The sequence below is a fragment of the Pseudorasbora parva genome, chromosome 17, assembly GCF_024679245.1.
Source record: "Pseudorasbora parva isolate DD20220531a chromosome 17, ASM2467924v1, whole genome shotgun sequence".
Classification (NCBI taxonomy): Eukaryota; Metazoa; Chordata; class Actinopteri; order Cypriniformes; family Gobionidae; genus Pseudorasbora; species Pseudorasbora parva.
In genome coordinates, this window is record NC_090188.1 from 35,835,208 (window position 1) to 35,861,205 (window position 25,998).

The following is a 25,998-nucleotide window of genomic DNA, read 5'->3' on the forward strand; positions in this document are numbered from 1 at the left end:
GTGTTAAAAATACTCCTTCCGGTTTCTCACAAGTTTCTTTCGAGTATGGGTCTACTTGACGTTAAATAGAGCGGAAGGTCCTTGTATGGGCTGTACGGGCTCTTCTCCCGGAAGGGTGCGCGCGCGCGTGACTAGAGGGAGAGAGAGGAAATGCACGCTGTAAACAGTCTCTCAGGTGCAGATCCAGTCGTCCGTGAACACTTATGTCGCGCCGCGCTCCACTTTATTCCTATGGGTGACGTCGAGCGACTTCAACGCTTCAGCACAGCATTCCGGGAAGGCAGCGCTGCATTTGAACCGATTTGAACGCAGAAATGACGGGAAGCTTCAAGGCATCGCTTCAGTCGCGTCGCAAAGTGGATTTCCACGGTCACTGCTGTCACAGGACTTCACCAAATCATACCAAAGAAGTGTGTTTTTGACAGAGCGGTTCTGCTTTGGAAGCAGCCGGTGAGTAAATCAACTTCAAATGTCTCTGCTATTGGCTACCGTCGCATGAGTAAACATCAGTAAACGATACGATCGCGTGCTTCGTCATTCAAATGCGCTAACGGTTACTCCATTGTTGTTCTGTATAACGTTACACTAGTCTGATGTGCAAAACCGTTTTGCTTGCTACCTCTAAGGTCTAGTCACATACAATAGTCCATAAACCGAATCATGTCCTCATAAACTGCACACAAAGGCCCCTAAATACAGTACATACCACAGAGACGGACATCCTGATGTTGCCGTTTCTCCTGTTCAATTTATTTCAGCCTCAGATTTGATTGTGGATCATTATCTGTATTAGCTGAGATAGATGGGTTTCTCCACGCTTGAAGACGTCACCGCTTTGCGCGCTTGTCATTCTTTAGCTCCGCCCACACGATACGCCTCCAGGCGCTCGTTTTTTTCCGGAAAGACTCGGTACAGCCTATATTTCTTTTATAAATATGATAAAACTAAAGACTTTTCGGAGATATGAAGGATGCAATACTACTCTATAGGTACTCAAGATTGACATGAGATTGACTGAAACTGAGTGTTTCACCCCCCCTTTAAGGTAATGTTGGAATAATGACAGCGTATATTACCCCAGGCAGTTTTTACTTTAACTGCGCCTGACAGAAGAATTTTTTTTTTCTGAGATGATTATTACACTTTACAACAAATAAATAGCTTATTATATAATACTGTATTAGTCCTGGTGGCCGTTAAGAGTTGCTATGGCTACAGTTAACACACTCCAGCTGCTGGAGAAAACAGCGGCGACATTTTTGATGCGGCAGACAAACTGCATGTGACAAAATGATTGCGATTGAAAGTCATCACATGTAAACACCAGATCGGTTTAGATACGTCTCATGTAAACAGTCCACTAAATCTTTCAATCGGTACACGCAAAAATGATTACTGTCCGTCACTGACTTGGAGGAGCAGTCGCGCGCAGTCCTACATCACCGGACTAATTTGCCTAATCTTCACGGAACTTTATCGCGGTGGAAACGCAGACAGTTGCAGGTCTGGGGGGGAGAAAAGTTCCTGTAAAAAAGTTCCTGGTACAAAATGTTCCGGGTAATTTTGGTGGAAACGGGGCTATGGTTACATTTTCTTTTTAATGTTGATTTGGAAGTGAAGTGCCAGTGTTTGACACCCGCACTACTAATGTTGGGTAAGACTGCATCTCTTGAGTGTCTCTGAAGGTGACAGCAGGGACACAATGTGCCCAGAGCTTATTAGCCCACACACGCACACACATTCGCTTTTGTCAGCTTCTACCACCACACCTGGTTGCTGCTTGAGCGTATTTCCTCTCCGACCAGTTTCAGAGCCAGTACAAAAATAACCTGTGTTCACCTTGTCCCCAATGCACACGTTTGACCCTCCATACGGTCAAATTCACACTGAGAAAATGGCAGCAAAGCAAACACGTATGTTAGATTTTGTTATGAAAACAATGTGGTTGCTATGGCATTGCTTTTCATTTTTGTTAGGGAGTTCTGGGGCTATGTCTGAAATCACCTGCTATACACTTAAATAGTGTTCGATTGACATGTGTAGTGGTATTCAAAACCATAGTGGACATTGTTGAGTACATTCATTAAATCCCATAATACACCACATAACGACTATAAAGACTGATGTACACTAAACAGCTAGCTGATACAAAATACCTATGCACAGTGTCCATGAGCATCACACTTCTCGCCAGAAGATACACAAAGTGTCCTTATTTTCATTAACCTTTAAATCTTTTCAACAGTTTGTACCACCCATCAGGTCAAATTTAGTAATATAAAAAGTAAAAAAGTAATATTACACCTCTCAACACACAATTTGAGGTAGAATTCACATCCACAGCAAAAGTGGTGCAGGTTTAGTTGGTAAACAACAGTGTGCTATTTGCTGTTTTGGTATATGCATTTTTGATGTTGTCTGGCTATCTCCAGACCAAGCTCAGTCTTTTAAGCTTGAACACTGGTCTGGAGAAACTGCTCTGTATTTTCTACTGCACGAGGCGTGATCAACGGGCATAGTTCTAATGACTCTGTATGCAATCGTATAGTCCTTCAACCAATCAGACCAATGATCCACCGTTTCTCAATCGTCATCGTGTTAAACCCGCCAATAGCGCCAGGTTGATAAGCCGGTTTGTGATTGGTCCCCACAAATTTGTAATGGAAATAGGATATACAAATGTACAGGTTTCCAGCCTGAGCTGCAGGGCGAAATCAAATCGCCGGCAGATCGGTCTGGGTTTACCCTGTCTGTCTATGATTACCAAAAATGATGTTTATGTAGGAAACCCACTTGAGTCGAACATTGAGAGACGTCTATGATGGCAACCACCTTGATTTAATTTTTTGACCATGCCAAAAAATGCAGTCTAATTAGGGAGCTCACTTGGTTTTGAAACATATATTATGTGCTGTTCTAGTGACACTTGTGAAATGTCCGCTTTACCATTTTGTTTGTAGAATTTGTGTCCACAGCAAAAATGGTGCAGGTTTAATTTATAAATAACAGTGTACAATGCAGTTAGCTTTGATTGAATAAACCAAATTGACTGAATCAATTAAATGGCTACTTCATAAATGGAAACGCAATGCTGATTTAAATAGACTTAATCACACAGTTAGAAGTTACTTTGTTCACAGGTGTGTGCCTTCCAATAGTTTATTCTGCCACCTAGAAGAATCCGATAATAGGGGGTTATGAAGATTGTGTTATGAAGTCATGTGATTTCAACTTGGCGGCCACTATAAGGGTGGACAAACTTTATGTAGGATTAAACCGCTTTTATTAGGCCAATGATATGACTGGAATAGTCACTTAATATGAGTGGAAATCATTTGAAATATTGTGGTCCAAATTGCTATTTATTCATCATGATAAAGTGAGTAGTATTTAGTTGGTCTTATCATTTCAACATTAAACTGAGTTAAAATGATTATATTAAGTGATGAGAGAGAGCACTGAGTGACATACAAATCACATAAACTAGCACAGTGCCATTATACAAAAATAGATAGTTTGACAGATAGTTGCTGAATGTTCAAATTGATTCAGAAATGGCATTTCAAAGACATGCATTAATTTGGGTATGGGGTTTAAGTAATAAGTAATCATTTTAGCATTTCAGATAATAATAATTTAAAAAAGAGAGTTTCAGAGGGAAATCTAATTTTCTATCTTTGATTACTAATCCTTTTATCAGCTAATCATGTTGCCACAGAGGAAGAATGTATGTTGTGTGATGCTGCATAAATGTGTGTTAGCATGAAGTGAAAAGGGCTGGAATTGGGTGTATGTAATGGCGTGTTTGTGCACATATGGTGTGTGGTGGGCCTGAATGTCTGCGCAGTGGTCAGGTTGTTTTAATCAGTTCTCTCTTCCCCTCTACACACTCATGGGAACCACCCCAGACAGAGGTAACAATAAATCAGCAGAAGCTGAACTCTGGCATGCTCTTTGTATGTGTGCATACAGTATTTGTGTTTGTTCTTTCACTCTTAAGGGGTCCTAATGAATACATTTTCTGTCTTTCTATGTCATAAACAGGTAGAAACCTGTTTTCACACCACTGTGGAGTCACCTCTGTTCATGCTCATAAAATGTGAAACCGTTTTCTGCAAAAATGACAAATACCGTGTGATCTTGCAATTTGTGAAGCCAAATCCGCAATGTAGTGTGTGTAGATGCATATCAGAGCGTAGTGAGCCGTTGACCTAGACCACATTTTTGAGCATTATAGGCACCATTATCACATGCTGGTAGGTATGCATCTATGATGTTAAGAACTGCTGTTTAGGTAGTTAACTCGCTTCACTCGAACATCCATATGATTATAAAATTTAGATAACCCCTTAATTTAAATAGTATTTTAAATGCATCTATGACCAAAATGCCGTTTAGATAGAAACCACATTTAATTTGTGCATTTGCACATTCATATGATGGCCCAAAAGGCTGTTTAGATAGGAAACCCACAAGTCAAACATTGAGAGACGTCTATGATGGCAACCACCTTGATTTGATTATTTGACTATACCAAAAAATGCAGTCTAAGTAGGCAGCTCACTTGGTTTTGAAACAGCCTGTCCTTATGTGCTGTTCTATAAGTGATACTTATGAAATGTAAGTAAATGTCTGAACTTATGTTGGCTTTAACAATCTTTACATTTAGTTTTCTCTTTTGCTTGTCTTGTATGACTCTGCATCACTTGCATGATTGTACTGTGCAGTGTCCGTGTTAGCATGCTAGTTCCCTCCACTGCTCTGTTCAGACTCTGTGGTGCTCAGCTCTTAAACAGGGCTCAAATGCGCTATATGGTGCTCCACAAAAGCATTGCTATAAATCTCACCTCTGTTTTTGTCTGGGCACTTACAGAAAATCTCTCAGGACAGAGAGAAGTTTGCCGATGAGGACAGCATTTTCTACACACTGGGGGAATGTGGACTCATCTCTTTCTCTGACTACATCTTTCTCACAACCGTCCTCTCCAGTAAGTGTCTGAGTGAATCTCGTGCATTTCCGTATCTCTTTTTGTTTAGCTAATGCTGTGCTATTGACTTAAGGTGGTCGTGACCAGGTGTATGCCAGGGCCCCTTAAAAGGTTACTTCAGCCATTTATTTAACATTAGGCTTTGTATCAGTAAAGATCCAAGAGTATATTCGAATGATCCCCCTCATATCTACAGCCTGCAGAGGGAGCCATTTCCGCATGTTTTCAACTCGCACATGGCGGGGTGGGAGATCACACTCACAGCTCAGCTTGGGCAGCCGTGCACATTCATGTAAACTGAGCGGCGGAGCAAAGGGAGTGTTTCAACTTCTCAAATTAATTTCTATGAAAGTTAAGCTTCCAAAGACATGAACTGAAAACACGCCAGACTGAACACGCGCTGTGAATGTATGCCGCGCCCGAGCTTACCTCAGCTCTTCACTCTCTTAATGAATGTAATCTGACTCCTGCTGCATTTGTTCCGTGACACTCACTCACTCAGCTCACTCACATTATATTGAACAAACACATTCACTTTTTAATTGTAGTGTCTGTTCTCTAACTGAACTAAATAATTTTATTATTAGGAAAAGAATACAACGGTAGTGGCGTTGCCGCGGTGGAAGTGATCCAGTAATCCAGTAGCGGTGGCTTTGGGAGTGGCCTCGTGGGGCAGCAAAGCAAGTGCATTCTGGGAGTTGTTGTCTTAGATCCACATGAGACAAAAATACATTTTCTGTCTTTTCTCAGTATAGAAGGCACCAAATTAAAAAAAAATTCACCTTTCTACTACATTAATGACCCAGTTTAAATACAAAGTTTAATGCTAAATCACTGAAGTAACACTTTAAACGTAACTTTTATCATGAAATAAAAAACAGAACAAAAGTAAAACGGCAGCCCCTCATGGACGAATACCACATAAAGTAAAATAAAACAACAAAAATGTCCCAGGCCCAGTCCTCTCTTGTCCGTCACTGTCATCACTCCTCCTTTTATCCTTTCGGAGCTCCTCAGTGAGACTCGAGACCAAGTGGAAAATGACTGATAATTATATTTTTAACCATTAAGAAATGCAGAGATGGCCATTTTGTGTAAGTGAAAGTACATGGTGTCATAACTTTGGGTTGCAAATCCTCTGTTTCTTCCCTTTGCAGCTCCTCAGAGGAACTTTGAAATCGCCTTCAAAATGTTCGACTTGAATGGAGATGGAGAGGTTGACCTTGAGGAGTTTGAGCAAGTAAGTGAACACAAAATACAGTTCAAATTTTTACAAATTTGTGTCAAGCTACAAACCCGATTCCAAAAAAAGTTGGGTCACTCTACAAATTGTGAATAAAACAGAATGCAATGATGTGGAAGTTTCAAATTTCAATATTTTATTCACAATACAGCATAAGCCGCGATTTGCGGGTGGGACTCTTGTGTGTTTTGACCGCAGGAAACAGGGGTTAAATAAAGTTCCCCCTTAAAATGGCCCTGCTTGCGAGGTAGTACTTCGCATGGTCAAAAGTTCAGGAACTTTCAGGGGTGGCACATGGCCGCTGAATATGCTTTTTGGTTGAGCTCACGCAACATTTTATTTCAACCTAAAAGTCTGTTGTCGTTTGCTATTCAAATCTACAATGGAGTTTAAAAAATAATACTATAATACTGATGGACCGACGGCAAGGTTCAGGCTTTATTATGTTTATTTGCGGATGACAAAATCCAGTAGGAACCTGAAAGACTCGCGCGCAGTCTTGCATCACAGGACTAATCTTCGCGGTACTTTAGACCATGATGGAAACGCAGACACAACCAGGTCTGAGGGAAAAAGAGTTCCTGGGGAAAAAAGTTCCTGGGACAAATTGTTCAGGATAATTTTAGTGGTAACGGGGCTATAGATGACATATCAAATGTTTAAGTTGTTTAAGGGAAAAATAATTTGATTTTAAATTTCATGGCATCAAGACATAAAAAAAAGTTGGGACAAGGCCATGTTTACCATTGCGTGGCATCCCCTCTTCTTTTTATAAAGACTGCAAACGTCTGGGGACTGAGGAGATAAGATGTTCAAGTTTAGGAAAAGGAATGTTGTCCCATTCTTGTCTAATACAGGCTTCTAGTTGCTTAACTGTCTACATTGTCGCATCTTCCTCTTTATGATGCGTTAAATGTTTTCTATGGGTGAAAGATCTGGACTGCAGGCTGACCATTTCGGTACCCGGATCCTTCTTCTACACAGCCATGATGTTGTGATTGATGCAGTATGTGGTCTGGCATTGTCATGTTGGAAAATGCAAGGTCTTTCCTAAAAGAGATGATGTCTGAATGAGAGCATATGTTATTCTAGAACTTGGATATACCTTTCAGCATTGATGCCTTTCCAGATGTGTAAGCTGCCCATGCCACACACACTCATTCAACCCCATACCATCAGAGATGAACTTCTAAACTGAGTGCTTATAACAACTTGGGTTGTCCTTTTCTATATCCTTTTGTCTGGATGACATGGCGTCCCAGTTTTCCAAAAAGAACTTCAATTTTTTTTTTGTCTGTCCACAGAAAAGTTTTCCACTTTGCCACAGTCCATTTTAGATTAGCCTTGGCCCAGCCAAAATGCCTGCGCTTCTGGATCATGTTCAGATAAGGCTTCTTTTTTGACCTATAACATTTTAGTCAGTAATGGTGAATGGCACGGTGGATTGTGTTCACCAACAATGTTTTCTGGAAGTATTCCTGAGCCCGTGTTGTGATTTCCATTACAGTAGCATTTCCTATATGTGATGCAGTGCCGTCTAAGGGCCCGAAGATCATGGGCATCCAGTATGGTTTCCCGGCCTTGACCCTTACACACAGAGATTGTTCCAGATTTTCTGAATCTTTGAATTGATATTATGCACTGTAGATCAGACTTTGAGAAAGGCTGCTGTAGATGATGATAACTTCAAACTCTTTGCAATCTCTGAGAAATCTTTATGAAACTCCTTTCTGATTTTGCTTCACTATTTTTGGCTGCAGCATTGGGGGAATTGGTGATCCTCTGCCCATCTGCCCATCTTGACTTCTGAGAGACACTGCCACTCTGAGAGGCTCTTTTTATACCCAATCATGTTGAAAATTGGTCCTGCAGCTCTTCCTTAAATGTACATTTAACTTTTACAGCCTCTTATTGCTACCTGTCCCAACTTTTTTAGAATGTTTTCTATGTTAGAATGTAGCTCTCATGAAATCCAAAATTAGCCAATATTTGGCATGACATTTCAAAATGTCTCACTTTCAACATTTGATATGTTATCTAAATTCTATTGTGAATAAAATATAAGTTTATGAGATTTGTAAACTATTGCATTCTTTTTTTATTCACAATTTGTACAGTGTTCCAACTTTTTTGGAATCGGGTTTGTACATTCATATGTGGTTTGAAATCCTATTCGAATCACTTTTCTTATAATTGGTTTTGGGCTGACTGCTAGAATTTCACGTAGCTTTTCTGCCTTGGTCACTTTCTCATGTCAAACTTGTTACACATTGTTGTACATGCTGAAAGTTGTTGCAGAAACAAGTTTGTGTTAGGAAGTAGGGCTGTCAAAATTACTGAAAAACTAAATTTGAATTTTATACTTAAATATTACTAATATTTTAATTATATTGAACTGTTCATTGATACTGACTATTGAGGCCACAACAGGGTGCAATGGACAAAATATTATTGCACCGCATTAAATGTTTGTTCAATGCAATGAAATAACATGATTGTCTGTACCAAAAAAGTACATAACATTAATAAATCAAATATATATTTTTAAATTGCTTAATCAAATATGGACAAAACATCAGTATGTTTTTATGCATAGTTTCATAAAAAAGGCCCGAAAGCACCAATCACACAAAGCACTGTTTTGCGTTTAAAAACAAAGTGCAATGGTTTTGGGGGAAAATCAGTCAGGACATTTTGAAGTTGAACTTCTGTTAAGATTACATGGCTTTCTAAATGAAACCAAGATCTTTGCATTGAGCTTCTCTATTTGTGCAATTCTTTCAATGAACAACGCAACAGCGTCACATCAAGTGGGTTCAAGTAGGCTAAGAAAAACATTAAAATGCAACAACTCTTAAGTCATCATCACATCTTGTGCTCCACTGATAAGGATGCCTGACCTAAAATTTAAATGTACCGTTTTTGCATTTTAATGTATATTTTTTATTTTAAATTTGACAAATATTTGAAATTCCAATTTTAATTTGACGGCCCTATTGCGATGTTGAGAGGAAAATTACAGTACATTGCTAATTGGCCTGGTCTGTGCAACTTTTTTTTAATTTTGAGACCTCTGGAGAAAGCAGCAGCACTGAAAACCCTAATAAGTTGATTTAACTCAATTGATTTGAGTAAACTCGTTCCCTCAATGGAATTGAGTAATGAAGTCTCCCAAAACTTGTATATTTTAGTTCACTTAACTTGGGACTCACGTTCACTGTACTTATATTGTTAAGTTCACCAATATGGGCACACCATGCTGGGTACAACCAATCAAAACTTCCTCATGGGTCCCAACGTGCATTGTGGCATGAATAAATTATGCAACTGAATTTTGACAAATTTTCTTTGATTCTTACTATTTGCTTTTACTTTTGCTGTTTTGTTCTGATGTTTTTGTAGCTTGTTTTATGTTCAGAGTTTTTTTTTTTTTTTTGATTGTCACCATTGTAGAGATTCATATGCAGATTCTTGAAATCTGTGTGTGTCTAACTAATGCTGTAGATTTAAACATTTCATGCACATAAAAAAAAAAAGTTCAATTCATATAACAGTGAAGGATCTCATGGCTATTATTATTAATACTTTAAAACTATTAATAACCGCTTCGACAACCAGAGCATTAGACTCTGCATGAGATCATGGATTCTGTCATTACATGATGATGTTATCATCATCATCAATGAATAAACAGCATCACATGATGATATTTTCTCTGTGTTCCATTACAAATGTGTCTCACAACACAAAGCAGCCAGAGAAACACTAATATTACACAGTCAAGGGTCAAGAGCCCAACTAAAGCAAACACTTATCTCCATCATGGTGACTTTCAACGAAATTATTATTTTCATTAAAACAGAAATAAAGTCAATCTGGTTAGTTATAAGTTAGTTCACATATTACTGTTAGGTTTAGTTACTCAAGAATTTTAAGAATTTAAGATTGCATCACAATGAAAAAGTCTCCATCTTAATTTGAATCAGCAACAGATGAGGTGAAAAATCAAAATCAAAATCTTGATTTTGAAAAGAGATCAAAATCTTGAAAAAATTAGCAGTATTCTCTGCTCTCAAACACTGGAGGCGTGTCCGCTGGCTGCGCCGAAACCACCCCCACTTGAAATCACTTATCTAAGCTCTAAGGAATCATATTGATGTAACTTATGTAAACAAAACAAAATCTCGTCAGAGGGTTGCAGGATTTAGTTACTGTGGACTAATATAACGTTACCTGCTGTAATTATAACACAAGCACACAAGGAAACTTACACGTATTGGTGGGCACGTAACATTATTGCGGATGATGTCTGCACCGGCTGTCGGCGGGATGGGAGGATGAAAGCGGGAGATAGTCAGTTCAGCCCCATTCACCAGTAACAGCAGATTATCAGTGAATCCCAGTTGTCTCAGACGAAAGTTTATAAAACTATCCTGTGTAAAATGATCACTACAGAGGCGGTTGTTGGTGGTGATCCTCAGCTCTCCATCAAAGTGGCTCTTCATGAAATGAATCCACTTCTTCTTGATATGATCTTTTTTCGGATATTTAAATAAGGACACCGATCTATTTTGTAATTGACTACATCCAGGTTACGCATTTCCGCGACCAAAGGCATAGCTAGCTAGCAAACTGTAGGCTATAGTAACTAATAGTACTCGCAATTGAGCGGCAAACTGATGTGAATGTGCTCTAGTTATGAGCCTCAGTGCGTCATCGACAGTAGGGGCGGGGCCAGGCTCAGAGGCTCCAGTGCATCATCGACAGTAGGGGCGGGGCCAGGCTCAGAGGCTCCAGTGCGTCAACGACAGTAGGGGCGGGGCCAGGCTCAGAGGCTCCAGTGCATCATCGACAGTAGGGGCGGGGCCAGGCTCAGAGGCTCCAGTGCATCATCGACAGTAGGGGCGGGGCCAGGCTCAGAGGCTCCAGTGCGTCAACGACAGTAGGGGCGGGGCCAGGCTCAGAGGCTCCAGTGCGTCATCGAGCCACCATTTTAGCCCAGCCTAGAAAATCCGGAGCACAGCAATGGTAAAAAACTGTTTAACGGTCTAACTCCACAATTTAGTACTTCACAGTTCACAGTCTTTGCAATGTGTTTTAGCAATACATTTCTAACATTTATAATGTGTTTAGAATTTTTTTATAGAATTGCCTTTACAGGGACTTTAAGTAAAGACAGCATCAGGGTTTACAATGAGGTGTAATCCAGCCTCTTATGCTTCTGCCACTCCCTCATGGACATTCAGCATCCAACTCAATATTCACTGACATGTTCTAAGACAACATCTACATTGCAAACCCATCTAGTTGCTATACACAGTGCCAACAGCCAACCATTTAGATCAGATTCCAGTATATACACAAATAATTTTGGAGTGACAGTATCAATATAGCTGAAGACCTTTAAAGGTAAAAATTAACACAATTAACATGCATTAGCATACATTAGCATAGAATTTATTTAGCAAAAATTGTATCTTGAGAGGTACAACCGTAGGGGTACATACAGGTCCTTCTCAAAAAATTAGCATATTGTGATAAAGTTCATTATTTTCTATAATGTAATGATAAAAATTAAACTTTCATATATTTTAGATTTATTGCACACCAACTGAAATATTTCAGGTCTTTTATTGTTTCAATACTGATGATTTTGGCATGCAGCTCATGAAAACCCAAAATTCCTGTCTCAAAAAATTAGCATATCATGAAAAGGATCTCTAAACGAGCTATTAACCTAATCATCTGAATCAACTAATTAACTCTAAACACCTGCAAAAGATTCCTGAGGCTTTTAAAAACTCCCAGCCTGGTTCATTACTCAAAACCGCAATCATGGGTAAGACTGCCGACCTGACTGCTGTCCAGAAGGCCATCATTGACACCCTCAAGTGAGAGGGTAAGACACAGAAAGAAATTTCTGAACGAATAGGCTGTTCCCAGAGTGCTGTATCAAGGCACCTCAGTGGGACGTCTGTGAGAAGGAAGAAGTGTAGCAAAAAACACTGCACAACGAGAAGATGTGAGCGGACCCTGAGGAAGATTGTGGAGAAGGACCGATTCCAGACCTTGGGGGACCTGCGGAAGCAGTGGACTGAGTCTGGAGGAGAAACATCCAGAGCCACCATGCACAGGCGTGTGCAGGAAATGGGCTACAGGTGCCGCATTCCCCAGGTCAAGCCACCTTTGGGCTAAAGAGAAGCAGCACTGGACTGTTGTTCAGTGGTCCAAAGTACTTTTTTTGGATGAAAGCAAATTTTGCATGTCATTCAGAAATCAAGGTGCCAGAGTCTGGAGGAAGACTGGGGAGAAGGAAATGCCAAAATGCCTGAAGTCCAGTGTCAAGAACCCACAGTCAGTGATGGTCTGGGGTGCCATGTCAGCTGCTGGTGTTGGTCCACTGGGTTTTATCAAGGGCAGGGTCAATGCATCAATGCAGCAGGGTCACCTGGCACCTGCTCACAGTGCCAAAACCACTGGTAAATGGTTTACTGACCATGGTATTACTGTGCTCAATTGGCCTGCCAACTCTCCTGACCTGAACCCCATAGAGAATCTGTGGGATATTGTGAAGACAAAGTTGAGAGACGCAAGACCCAACACTCTGGATGAGCTTAAGGCCGCTATCGAAGCATCCTGGGCCTCCATAACACCTCAGCAGTGCCACAGGCTGATCGCGTCCATGCCACGCCGCATTGAAGCAGTCATTTCTGCAAAAGGATTCCCGACCAAGTATTGAGTGCATAACTGAACATAATTATTTGAAGGTTGACTTTTTTTGTATTAAAAACACTTTTCTTTTATTGGTCGGATGAAATATGCTAATTTTTAATATTTTAATATTTAAAAAAAAAAAAATTATGCTAATCACATGAGCTGTATGCCAAAATCATCAGCATTAAAACAATAAAAGACCTGAAATATTTCAGTTGGTGTGCAATGAATCTAAAATATATGAAAGTTAAATTTTTAGCATTACATTATGGAAAATAATGAACTTTATCACAATATGCTAATTTTTTGAGAAGGACCTGTATTACTACTCTAAGGTACTAATATGTACCTTTTAGAGGTTGATAAGGTTGACAAAGTTGTTCCTTTAAGGGTACTGCCTCAGTGACAAGCTGTTGTACCCCTTAAGGTTTTTTTGCACATATTTTTTTGACAGTGTGAGGCTGTTTGTGTATTTTGGTTGCAGTTTTCAGCTGTTTGTTCGTTTTTGTTTGCCCCTTAGGCTACATTTGCCTTTCATTTGCAAAGTTACTGAGTCATTCACCTGGTAGTATCAGGTCTTTCTTTCCCAAAGCATTCTGAGTGCATGCAGTAACTGTTGGTAAATAGGGTTGATACTTGTTATAAAATTGGATTCCGCTTATCATTGTTTGATATCTAAATCAATCAATCAATCAGCTTTATTTATATAGCGCTTTTACAATGACGATTGTTTCAAAGCAGCTTCACAGTGTTAAACAGGTCAATACTGCAACAAAATTAGATTTGGCTGTACAGTCGTTCCGGAGAAAACAGTGATGTTATCAGCTTATTTAAGTTTATCAATTAGCGACAATGTTGGCAGATCAGTATTATAGTTTATAGAATTAAATAAGACCTAATTAATTAATTTTATTTGTATAATTAGTTGAATAACTTTGATCATAATTTTAGTGTCCTCAACTGAGCAAGCCAAGCCAAAGGCGACCAAAGGAACCAAAACTCCATCAGGGCATGATGGAGAAAAATAAACCTCAGTCGGGCGCCAGTTCTCCTCTGTCCTATTATCAAACAGTGTATGATTATTATTCTGGCGGCCTAACAGGTCAGAAATCATATTAGGTCGGAATATTCAACATTTCTGGGTATCACGCAAGAGACGGGTTTAATGAGGATGGCGCGTCGATTACACAAGAGTATGAATACATGAAAGATTGGAGTCGTCGCACCGGAGACGGGTTTATTGAGGATGACGTTCCTGTGAGGAGACGCCATGGCAAATGTTTGACCGTTTTTACCATATTGGAATTGAAACAGAATAAGCAGAATCATAATTGAAATCGCTAAAATTCAAACAATATCCAGTCCTATTGGTAAACATTTACATTTAATCATTTAGCAGATGCTTTTATCCAAAGCGACTTACAAAAAGGGGAGAGCAATAGAAGCAACGAAACAAACAAGACCAACAACCTGTAAGAGCTGTAAGAATTCTCAGTTAATCGAGCACAGTACACAAACTTTTTTTTTTTTGACAAACAAACAGAAAATTTAATTGGATAGTTAAGTGCTAGTCTTTATTGGTCAGGTGCAATTGGAAGAGATGTGTCTCTTAAACACACTGTATGCGCTCCTTCGAGCAAATGTACTAGACTCATCAAAGGAAATATATTTAATTCTCTTGTCATGGGATGGGGATCCTCAGTAATCAGTCTGAGACTGATGGTGACAGTTAAACTACAACAGAGGCAATGGGTCAGAGAATTGTATATGGCCTGTTTGTCAGCCTGGGTTTCAAAAAGCATAGTTAGGAATGGATGAAAAGTAACCGCACTAACAGGTATGTGTTTACCACAGATCTAGGTTAGAGCTATTCATTTTTAGGGAACACATTTTTCTATCTTTTCATATTGTTCAGTCCCATAGATATGGGGATCTCAACGCAGCTGCATGTTCAAATTGTTGGATTATACCCATTTTTAGTGATCAAATAAACAAATGTGGTTCACATCAATTACAGTCTTTAATATGCTACACTTACACTAAATTAAGGGAATATATCAGTCTAAAAATGCTGGATCTTTAGGAGCATGTCAGCCCTGTCGGAGTGATTTAAGCAGCAGTATTTATGCTGTCATTTATTGATGCACTGATGCTTATGTTTTGTTGCTGTCCCAGAACCTCACACACATCACTGTCCTTATTCCCAGAGAGCCTCAGGAACGAAATACTCTTGATGTCCTAGACAATGTCCTAGGTCTTTCTGAACCTGAACATTTACACCATCACCCTGAAAGAGTCCTTCAGTTCCTCCACTCGTCTTCATCACTCTTTTCTATTGTGTTTGGATTTCAGTGATCATCAGTGAATATTTAATAAAAGATAATTATTTTATTCTCATCTTCCTTGTCCTTCTCCTTGTCCTTTTTCTCTTCTTCATTTTCCTTGTAATTATTTTCGACCTTTCTCCTCTTGTTCTTTTTTCCACCTTCATTTTCCTCCTCTTTCCTCTCACCACCTCCTCTTTTTTCCTCTCCTTCTCTGCCTCCTTTTCCTTGTCCTTTTTCTCCTTCCCCTCCATATTCTTCCTCCCCTTCATTCTTGTCCCTCCTCCTTTTTCTCCTTGTCCTTCCTCTCCTTCTTTTCCACCCTTTTTCTTTTTTTTCCTTCTCGCCTTCTCCTGCTCCTTGTCCTTCTACTCCTTTCCCCTACTCATTCTTTCTCTCTTTCTCTTTCTCTTTCTCGTTCTCCTCCTCCTTTTCCTTGTTTTCCACCCCTTCTCTTTTTTCTTCTCCTCCTCCGTGTCTTTTGTCTTGTCCTTCTCTATTTTCTCCTCTTCTTCCCTTATATTTGTCCTTCTTTTCCACCTTCATTTTCTCCTCTTCTTCCTTTTCTCCTCCTTATTCTTCCTCCTCATTCTTGCCTCTCCTTATCCTCACTCACATTACCCTCCTCTTTCTCCTTCTCTCTCTTCTCCGCATTCTTCCTCTCCTTGTCTTTCTCCTCCTCCTTGTTCTACCTCTCACCTCCTCCTCTGTCTTTCTTCTTGTCCTTCTCCATTTTCTCCTCTTCCTTCTCCTTTGTCCCTCATCCTCCATACTCACCCCTGTCCCTCATTTTTCTCGCCTCCTTTTTGTCATTCTTGTCCTCCACACACTTCTCTTCTCCATTTCTTTTGGAGTTGGCTGCATCGCTCTCTGTCTTCTCTCTTCTGATAGTCAGTTGTTCTGCTGATGCTGTGCATTGGTGGATAAGGAGATTTTTCCTCACTCTAAAGTGTTATGAGAAGAGTGGCAAAACTGCTCTATAAATGTAATGAATTATTCACATGAATTTTTTCTCTTTCTTTCAGGTTCAGAGTATCATTCGTTCTCAGACCAGTATGGGCATGAGACACAGAGATCGCTCCACCACGGGTAACACTCTGAAAACTGGGGGCTGCAGTTCAGCTCTCACCACCTACTTTTTCGGGGCTGACCTGAAGGGCAAACTCACCATCGGCAGTTTCCTGGAGTTCCAGAGGAAACTACAGCACGATGTGCTTAAACTTGAGGTAAGTCACAGAAGTCAGGAAGATGAAGATTACAGATTACATATGAGAGATGACAGGAAAATAAATTGAGGTTTAAAAAGATGTCAGCCAGTGTCACCAATGGAAGCGCAGACTGCATAATTTACAACTACAACTTCATTCCACTCAGAATATTGTGAGCTGTCCTGGCAGTAAGGAGTCATTCATCTTAATTTAGTGTTATGGGATGAAGAAAACATTACTCACAAGCTACCCAAAAGTTAGTGGTAATTTTTATTTTAAACTATACTGACTTATTTATAATTATTTTCATTGTGTGAGTTTCTCAAGCCCCTTTCACACTGCACGTCGGACCCGCAATATTCCCGGAACATTGCCGTGTCGCCTTCTGTGTGAAAGCAACCACGTCCCGGAATTGATAACCCAATTGAACCCGGGTCGGGGACCTAGTAACATTGCGGGGTTCGATCCGGGACGATCGCTGTGTGAACAAAAGCCAAAACTAATGCCGCAACGTGTACGTAGTTATCGTGCGACTCCTAGAGCTTGTTTTTTCAATAATACAGCCCTGCAGTGCCAGAAGAGCTATTCGGTGTATTAAACGCAGAGTGTGTTCGTATACAAAAGAAACTAAAATTAAACAAGCAGAAATGTGCGCAAACTGGACACAAGTCGAGACCACGGAGCTCCTTACTATCCGCGCTGAAGCTGAGATCGCTCGCCATTATACGTCACATCCGGATGTCACGTGTCAACTCGTTCCATGTTGTGTGTGAAAGCGCACATAATACGGTATTTCGCTGGCTGTGTGAATGGACCAAATCTAGCGGCCTGGGAACAAATGCCGGATCGCATTATCCGTGTATTTGCCGGAATCGCAGTGTGAAAGGGGCTTATGTGATAGGGACCCGTTTTTGGAATGACTTACCAACAGAAATAAAAACTGAAACTGAAAACATGAAAAAATTTAATAGAAAGGTGAAATTCTGTCTGAAAGAAAATCAAATAGGTGGACATTGAGCTATCTTATATCTAATGGATTGTTTGTGTTGGATATGATGTGTTGTCTTGTGTAAAGTGGTTGTGTAAATAAATTGGGTATATGTTTTTAGAAAAGCCTGACCAGGGACTGGGGTAGCAAATTAGCCTATTGGCTAGAGACCTTTTATGCAACACATCTACACATTTTTTGTTATGGCTTGTCTTTGATAATTATGTATGTAATAATGTGCACTGCATTGTCCCTGACAAATAAACAAATATATATTTTTTTTCAAGAAAAAAAGATGACTGGTAGAGTCAGCCAAAGGGCTTGAGAGCAGCTGGCAGCAGTGTGGCTTGAGTGACACTGAATGGGATGTAACCTCCTTAGGGTCTGACCGTTTCAGTACTTAACGCAGCTTCTGTCACAGATACCTTTAGATCTCTCTCTGTCTCTCTCTTATACTCTCTCTCTTTCTCGTTATCTGGTCTTTGAGATGTGCTGAGGCTGCAGCTCTCTGTTCTGTCAGATATTCATCAATCTCTCCCACCTTCTATGTTAACAGCTCCCACCAACAGGACAGACATCAGATATTAGACTTTTCTGTCTCTCAATCCTGATAATCATTAATAATGTAGTGAAACAATGTTTTTAAAGAGAGCATTTACCCCCAAAATGAAAATTCTGTTATCATTTATTCCCCCTGGGGTGTTTCTAATGCTTCTCCATTTCTTGAGCAGCTGTTGTTTTGTAAATGCGTGTTGTAATGACAGCCAATCCAGTATTGGAAAGTTATATTTCTTATGTTTTCTAATGAATGTTCACCGTGATAATTTGTAGAAATTAATAGCAGCATGTTCTCTCCAGCACGCAGCACTCAGATTTGTGCTCTAATCTTTCTGTGGTGCTCTACCTGTTTTAGTGAAATAACACAACAAATGTGTAGGCGCTGCTAATATCCATCACTGAAATACAGTTCTGAATGCATGCTCACGGTGATTTTAAGAAAGAGCTGGGATTTATGCAGACTTTTATTCATACATTTTTGGACTCTTTGGACTGACTTGCATTTTGACTTTGAAATTAACAAATGCTCATGACCTTATCTCCAGATCAATACATATTTATATACAATACATTGCCAAAATTATTGGGACACCCCTCCAAATCATTGAATTCAGGTGTTCCTATCACTTCCATGTCCAAAGGTGTATAAAATCAAGCACCTAGGCATGCAGACACTTCTACAAACGGGTCGCTCTCAGGAGCTCAGTGAATGCAAACGGTACTGTGATAGGTCGCCACCTTAGTCCATTCATGAAATTTACTCACTACTAAATATTCCACAGTCAACTGTTAGTGGTATTTTAACAAAGTGGAAGCAATTGAAAACAACAGCAACTCTGTTACCTAAATGCAATGTTGGATGCAGTGGTGTAAAGCACGCCACCAAGTGTTACCACACAAACCAAGATATTTTGGACAATTTCATGCTCCCAACTTTGTGGGAACAGTTTGGGGATGGCTCCTTCCTGTTCCAACATGATTACACACCAGCGCACAAAGCAAGGTCCATAAAGACATGGTTGAGCGAGTTTGGTTTGGAGGAACTTGACTGGCCTGCACAGAGTCCTGACCTCAACCCGATAGAACACCTTTGGGATGAATTAGAGCGGCGACTGAGAGCCAGGCCTTCTCGTCCAACATCAGTGTCTGACAAATGCACTTCTAGAAGAATGGTCAAAAATTCCCATAAACACACTCCTAAACCTCGTGGAAAGCCTTCCCAGAAGAGTTGAAGCTGTTCTAGCTGCAGTGTGGACCAGCTCCATATTAAACCCCACGAATTAAGAATGCGATGTCATTAAAAGTCATGTGCATGTAAAGGCAGGTGTCCCAAAACTTTTGGCAATATAATGTATTTATCAAATAGGTAGATCGTGTGTGTGTTATTTTTGCTTTATTTATTATTCATAAGCTAAGCACTATCAGCTCATCAGTACAGCCCCCTCCCCCTACTGTAAAAAACACTATTTAAAGTGACACCAATGCAAAAATGCCTCATCTATCTTAAATTACAGTCATCTAAAAAAAGCTGACAGCTTTTTGAGAAACTGACTCAGATTGAAGTTGTTATTCACTGATAATAGTTTCCCACCCTGGCTTTCAATGTCAGTTTATGTTTCAAAACTGGCACATTCATAAAGGGTTGAGTAGATTATAGCCAAACTTTAATTTAAATGAATCTAATGGTCAAACCCTAATGCAGAGAGAGCCATTCAACTTTTGCTGTCAGGTCAGCTACTTTGAATCCTCCCAGTCTTCGTGACCTGACACAGCTGTGCCCACGCTTAAGTATTTAGTCGAACATGAATTGTAAATGATATTGACCATCTGAACATAATATTACCTTCTGAGTACATTACTCAGCATTCCGTGTGTGTGTGTGTGTGTGTGTGTGTGTGTGTGTGTGTGTGTGTGTGTGTGTGTGTGTGTGTGTGTGTGTGTGTGTGTGTGTGTGTGTGTGTGTGTGTGTGTGTGTGTGTGTGTGTGTGTGTGTGTGTGTGTGTGTGTGTGTGTGTGTGTGTGTGTGTGTGTGTTAGTTTGAGAGGAATGATCCGGTGGACGGCAGGATCACAGAGAAGCAGTTTGGAGGGATGCTGCTGGCCTACAGTGGAGTTCAGTCTCGCAAACTCAAACTGATGCAGAAGAGCCTCAAAAGAATGTTCAAGGATGCTCAGGTGGGCAAGCCGCTAATCTGAAAATGTTGTGTGTGTGTGTGTGAACTGTCACTGTAAGAAGAGCACAGTAAGTTCTCACTCTCTCCTCCAACTATCAATGTGACAGAGCGATATTTTCTAACTTCTTTTCCCTACTCTTTTAAAGTTAACACACGTCCTAACCTGGTATAATGTGACCATATTTGAGTGTCAAGTCATTTCTCTGTCCCTGCTGAGAGAAGGAAGAATCGACAAAATTACAGCAGATAAAAGAATCTAGAAATAATTTGGTCAAAAATACAGTAATATTGTGGAATATTATTACAGACTTAAATATAAACAGTTCTTTTAAATTATAAAAAAAAAATGTAATTTATTTCTGTGATGGCAAAGCTGATTTCTTTTTAGCGTCATTTGCTCCAGTCTTCAGTCACATGATATTCAGAAATCACTATATAATATATTAATAAAATGTCATATTTTGCTGCTTAGTATTTTTGTTGAAACTGGAAAGTTTCAGGATTCTTTGATGAAAGCGAATTTTCAATATAAAATCTTTGCTGTCATTTTTTTTTTATTAATTTAATGCATCCTTGCTGAAGAAAAGTATGAATCTCTTTCAAAAAACAGTTCTCTGTTAAAATGACATTTTTACATTCATCCAGTTTAAGGCACAGCCTCTGGAGCCAGACACATTGAGACAGACATGTTTGGGTGTTGCATCATCCTTTGTGATGTCTTTGAACGTCTTGCTACGGTGTTGAGTTTTCAACACGGTGTGTAAAATTTTAAATAACTTGTCTAATTAAAGTAATATTTCAAAACATGCTTCCAGACCCCGTATGCTGTCCCATTCCTTTTCTGCCCAGCTGTTCACTGCCCCCTTAAAGGGATAGTTCACAAAAAAAGAAAATTCATTATTTAGTCACCCTCAAGTTGTTCCACACCTGTATGAATTTCTTTCTTCAGCTGAAAGCAAAAGAAGATATTTAGAAGAATGTGTGTAACCAAGCAGATGTAGAGGAAAAAATACCATAGTAGTCAATGGCTGCCGAGATCTGCTTGGTTAAAAACATTCTTCCAAATATCTTCCCTTGTGTTCAGCAGAAGAAATGCATACAGGTTTGGAACAACTTGAGGGTGACTAAATGATGACAGAATTTTCATTTTTGGTTGAACTATCCATTTAAAACACTTTTGTTGGGACTTTGAGAGTTTGGTATGGCAGCTGGCAGCTTCTTCTCCCAATTAAGGGTTTATATCTCACAAATGCAAGAAATAAAGTCTCAATTGTGAGATATAAACTCGGCATTAATAAAGATAAGTGCTTTTTTTAAAATCTCATAATTCAGACTTTATTTCTTGCAATTGCGAGTTTATAGTTTTCGGAAAGTAACTATGTTTTATAGTACTTTTTTAAAAATAGTAGTCAATGACCTCCCCACCACTTAACAGCTCAAATGAAAGTTTGATTCCTCATTATATGAAATGAAGCGTCAGAGTGGCCTTCTTCATCTGAAGTGCCATTTTAATTTTCTGATTGTCCCAGTGTTAATTCAGAATTGTTCTTGTTAGTCAGTTTTTAGATGTTCAGAGAGCTAAATGGATTGACAAAGGCCCCATTTACACTGCATGATTTAAGTGACACAATTCCGATTTTTTTTCCTCTCATGTGGCACAGATCGGGTATGACATGTGAACATGTAAGCAGAAAAAAAAACGCATGAATTCCGATATCCTTAGATCGGATTCAGGCCTCACTCATATGTGGTAATAAATCCGATGTAAGCGGTCAAATCGGATATTCCCCAGTAAGCGAGTCGTACGTCATTGAAAAAAGGACGGAGGCGAATGACGTCAACTCAGGTGAACCCAAACTGCGATCCAGTGTTGCCAAGTCTGCGGTTTTCATACGGAATTGGGCTACTTTAACATAGTCGAGTTGCAATTGGACGGGTTTTGTTGTGAAAACCTGGCAACCCCGTCAAGGACTCTCCTCTTTTTCTCCGCCTTAAGAGAGAAATGTTTTGCCGACTTTAAATATGTGTGGAACAGTGCAGACAGCAAAACATTGGGCAATCATTTTGTCTGCGTCCATTGCATATCGCGCTGTTTTACTTCCTATCAACGGTTAAGAACGTCTTGGGCTGTTTTGCCAGTGTACAGTGTAAATGCAAATATCAGATAAGGATTGCTCTTGAAAAGATGATGTAAATGGGTTGTAAAAAAAATCGGATAGTCACCAAATCGGAATTGTGCATCAAGACCTGTAGTGTAAATGCAGCCAAAGTCACATGGATAATTTAATATAATTAACCCCCCATAGCCCGCTTTTTGCTCAGAGCTGAATGCTTGGTAAAGCGATTAAGAATGCCTGGCTCAACATACTCACCAAGTTTCTTTTTTGTTTCGTCCGACACGTACACTACCATGATAGCACTCCGGCGTGTTTTATGTTTATGTGTCTCTCAAATGCTCTCATTCTGTAATGTTATCCTCTTATTAAGAGGATATTAAAACTATATTTATACAGACTCTGTGCTCATTGCAAACATGCCATGTTTTTCTCACCTCTATTTGAGAGAGCTAATGCCACTTCACTTTCATTTCACTCTATGACCAGATTTGCCATGAAAGAGTTCAATGTAATGAATTACGTAAGTCGTAGGAGTCATTCTGGCATCTGTTTCTCACACAGGGCATCACGTTTGAGGAAGTGGAGAACTTCTTTACCTTCCTGAAGAACGTCAATGATGTCGACACCGCACTGAGTTTCTACCACATGGCGGGCGCCTCTATAGATAAAGGTACAAACACTCACAAATACGTGATCCCTCAGCCAATTCCTTGTAATCATTTAGTTTGGAAGTGGACAGAGTTGAGTGGTTTGTGGTCATGTCATGACTCTGTCCTGAAAATGATACTAAAGCAAAATCTGTTGTAGTTCTTGTCTGATAAACATTAAAAACTGTCTGTGGAGGTTGAGCCGTCCTGCAACCATCCCCCGCTTACAACAGTCATTGTGTTTTTCTTTTCTTTTTTCACAATGACATTTGAGTTCATGATTTTAATGTTTTTTTTGTGGCAGACTAATGACTAAGGACAGATCTTTGAAAAAAAAAAATGTTTAGTTCAGGTTTGAAATTTATTATCTTTTATTATAGACTATGCAGTCTAATATCATAGAAGCCGAATCGAATAAAGAGCTTACCCTCTTAAAAAAAAAAATCCATTCATGCATTCCTTTTTTATCAACACTTGAATTTGGGTAAGTTTCATAAAAAAGCAACATTTTGAACAAAAAACTGAGAAAATCTTGTTTTTGTGAAAGACTGTTTCCAGATCAGATTCAGAGCGATGATCAAACACAGATGGAGTAGATCGAGTCCATCAACACCTCTAATGCTTTCACAGTCCTGTAGCTCGTCCTGGGTCCACATGTCATTCACTAACATTAGGCGGTTTCGATTCTGTTTAATGTTGATAATCACAATATTTTGCATATGCATATGATTACATGTGATCGCTTGTTTTACTGCGTCTTCCTTGCTTTGATCAGGAGATCCAGTACTCATTCAGAAGATTAAGTAATAACGCCCCCTAGCGTCTGACAGTGAAAACGCGGAAACACTAAAAAATTCCGTTTTTTATTTGTCACAAATAACGGAAAATGATGTGTTTGCTGGGGAAAGAGTTAAAGGGTACATGACACACATTATCTGCCAGTCTCATGTTAATCTTAGGCACCTTTTGAGTAGTATTATAGTAAAATATATAATCACATTATCTCTGGAAAACTGTCAATTCACTATGTTGTTTTTTCGTTTTGTTTTTTTACACATTATATGCACTTAAGCACCGATTGCCAACAAACCACAGATGTTTGGTGCAGTTTCACTCACCGCCTGTGGTTTCCGCTAATGGATGTTTTATCGCTGGGACCGCTCCATCTTTCAGTTTCAGAGGATTTCCAAATCCAGCATCGAACTGGGCCTTGTCCCAAGAACAAACAAACACACTTGCAGAACTCTGTTGCTGCTCCTGAAAAAAAAAAACTGTGTACTGTTCCCTTAATGCTGGATTCTTTGGCACGCTGAACAAGGTTATCGTTCCCTCACAACCAAAAACACACTTCTTTAGTGACATTGTGGATTTCGTGGTATGAAAACAAAATGACAACACTGTGGACAGCTTCTGTAACCCGATCTTATCAAACCGATCTCCTCTCTGGAGGTCTCCTCTCCTATCACTTTCTGTCACTGCTTCTACTGTCCTGATCATAAAAACATAACTATGTATATAATATATATAAATGGAGGCAGATCTGAATGTGATGTGTCTTAACTGCTGCATGCCATGGCCTTGTATACATCAGCAAAGAGGAGTCTGTTATATCACAGGAACAGACATTAGTTAAGTACGAAACTAAAAAATATATATATATATAATAATTATATGCACAAATTAATCAATCAATCAACTTTATTTATATAGCGCTTTTACAATGATGATTGTTTTAAAGCAGCTTCACAGTGTTAAACAGGACAATACTGCAACAAAATTTGATTCAGCTGTACAGTCGTTCAGGAGAAAACAGAGATGTTATCAGCTTATTTTAATTTATCATATAGCGACAATGTTGGCAGATCAATATTATAGTTTATAGAATAAAATAACATTGTATATAAAGTTGAATAACTTGGATCATAATTTTAGTGTCCCCAACTGAGCAAGCCAAGCCAAAGGCGACCAAAGGAACCAAAACTCCATCAGGGCATGATGGAGAAAAATAAACCTTGAGAGAAACCAGACTCAGTCGGGGCGCCAGTTCTCCTCTGGCCTATTATTAAACATTATATGATTATTATTCTGGCAACCTTACAGGTCAGAAATCATATTAGATCGGAATATTCAACATTTCTGGGTATCACGCAAGAGACGGGTTTATTGAGGATGAAGTGTTGGTGAGGCAACTTCAGAGGAGACACTAATTGACACAGACTCCCGGATGAGCTGGTCATGTCCAGACGCAGGCCCACCATCCGATCCGGACACGGCCTGGATCCGGCCGACTGCAGTAAACTTCGGGATAAACAGAGAGACTAACATTAGCGTAGATGCCACTCTTTTTATGATGTAACGAGTACATCAGGTGTTACGGGAAGTGTTCCCGGTTCCGGGTGACCTAGTTAATGCAGCCTAACAATCAGTCAATTGATTTCAATAATGTAAGTTAAAAATGTTCTATGTGTATGCCATAGTAAAGAGATGTGTTTTTACTCTAGATTTAAACTGAGAGTGTGTCTGCTTCCCGAACGATGCTAGGAAGACTGTTCCAGAGTTTAGGTGCTAAATAGGAAAATGATCGACCGCCTGCAGTTGATTTAGATATTCTAGGTATTATCAACTGGCCAGAGTTTTGAGACCGCAATAGACGTTATGGAGTATAATGTGTTAAGAGCTCGCTTAAGTACCGGGGAGCTAAACTATTTAGTGCTTTGTAAGTAATAAGCAGAATTTTAAAATGTATGCGGTGTTTAATAGGGAGCCAGTGCAGTGTTGACAGAACTGGACTAATATGATCATACTTCCTGGTTCTAGTAAGAACTCGAGCTGCTCCGTTTTGGACTAGCTGGAGTTTGTTTATTAAGCGAGCAGGGCAACCACCCAGTAGAGCATTACAATAATCTAACCTTGAGCTCATGAACACATGTACTATCTGTTCAGCATTTTGCATTGAAAGTGTGTGCCGTAATTTAGATATATTTTTAAGATGGTAGAATGCAGTTTTACAGATGAAGACACGTGGCTTTCAAATGAGA

At 39.6% G+C, this 25,998-nt stretch overlaps 1 protein-coding gene across 3 annotated transcripts in view; it reads left to right on the forward strand.

Annotated features, from left to right (window-relative positions):
- micu1 (mitochondrial calcium uptake 1) overlaps positions 1–25,998 on the forward strand; it is a 142,611-nt gene that overhangs the window by 109,071 nt on the left and 7,542 nt on the right. For 2 of the 3 annotated variants that reach the window (XM_067421747.1, XM_067421748.1), the window contains 5 exons: positions 4,874–4,988; positions 6,146–6,228; positions 16,295–16,495; positions 20,060–20,197; positions 22,875–22,983. In XM_067421747.1, coding sequence (XP_067277848.1) covers positions 4,874–4,988; positions 6,146–6,228; positions 16,295–16,495; positions 20,060–20,197; positions 22,875–22,983 — 646 coding nt within the window. Of the gene's footprint in view, positions 1–1,158; positions 3,915–4,873; positions 4,989–6,145; positions 6,229–16,294; positions 16,496–20,059; positions 20,198–22,874; positions 22,984–25,998 lie in introns of those variants that run through there. The other variant, XM_067421749.1, reaches the window with a different exon arrangement.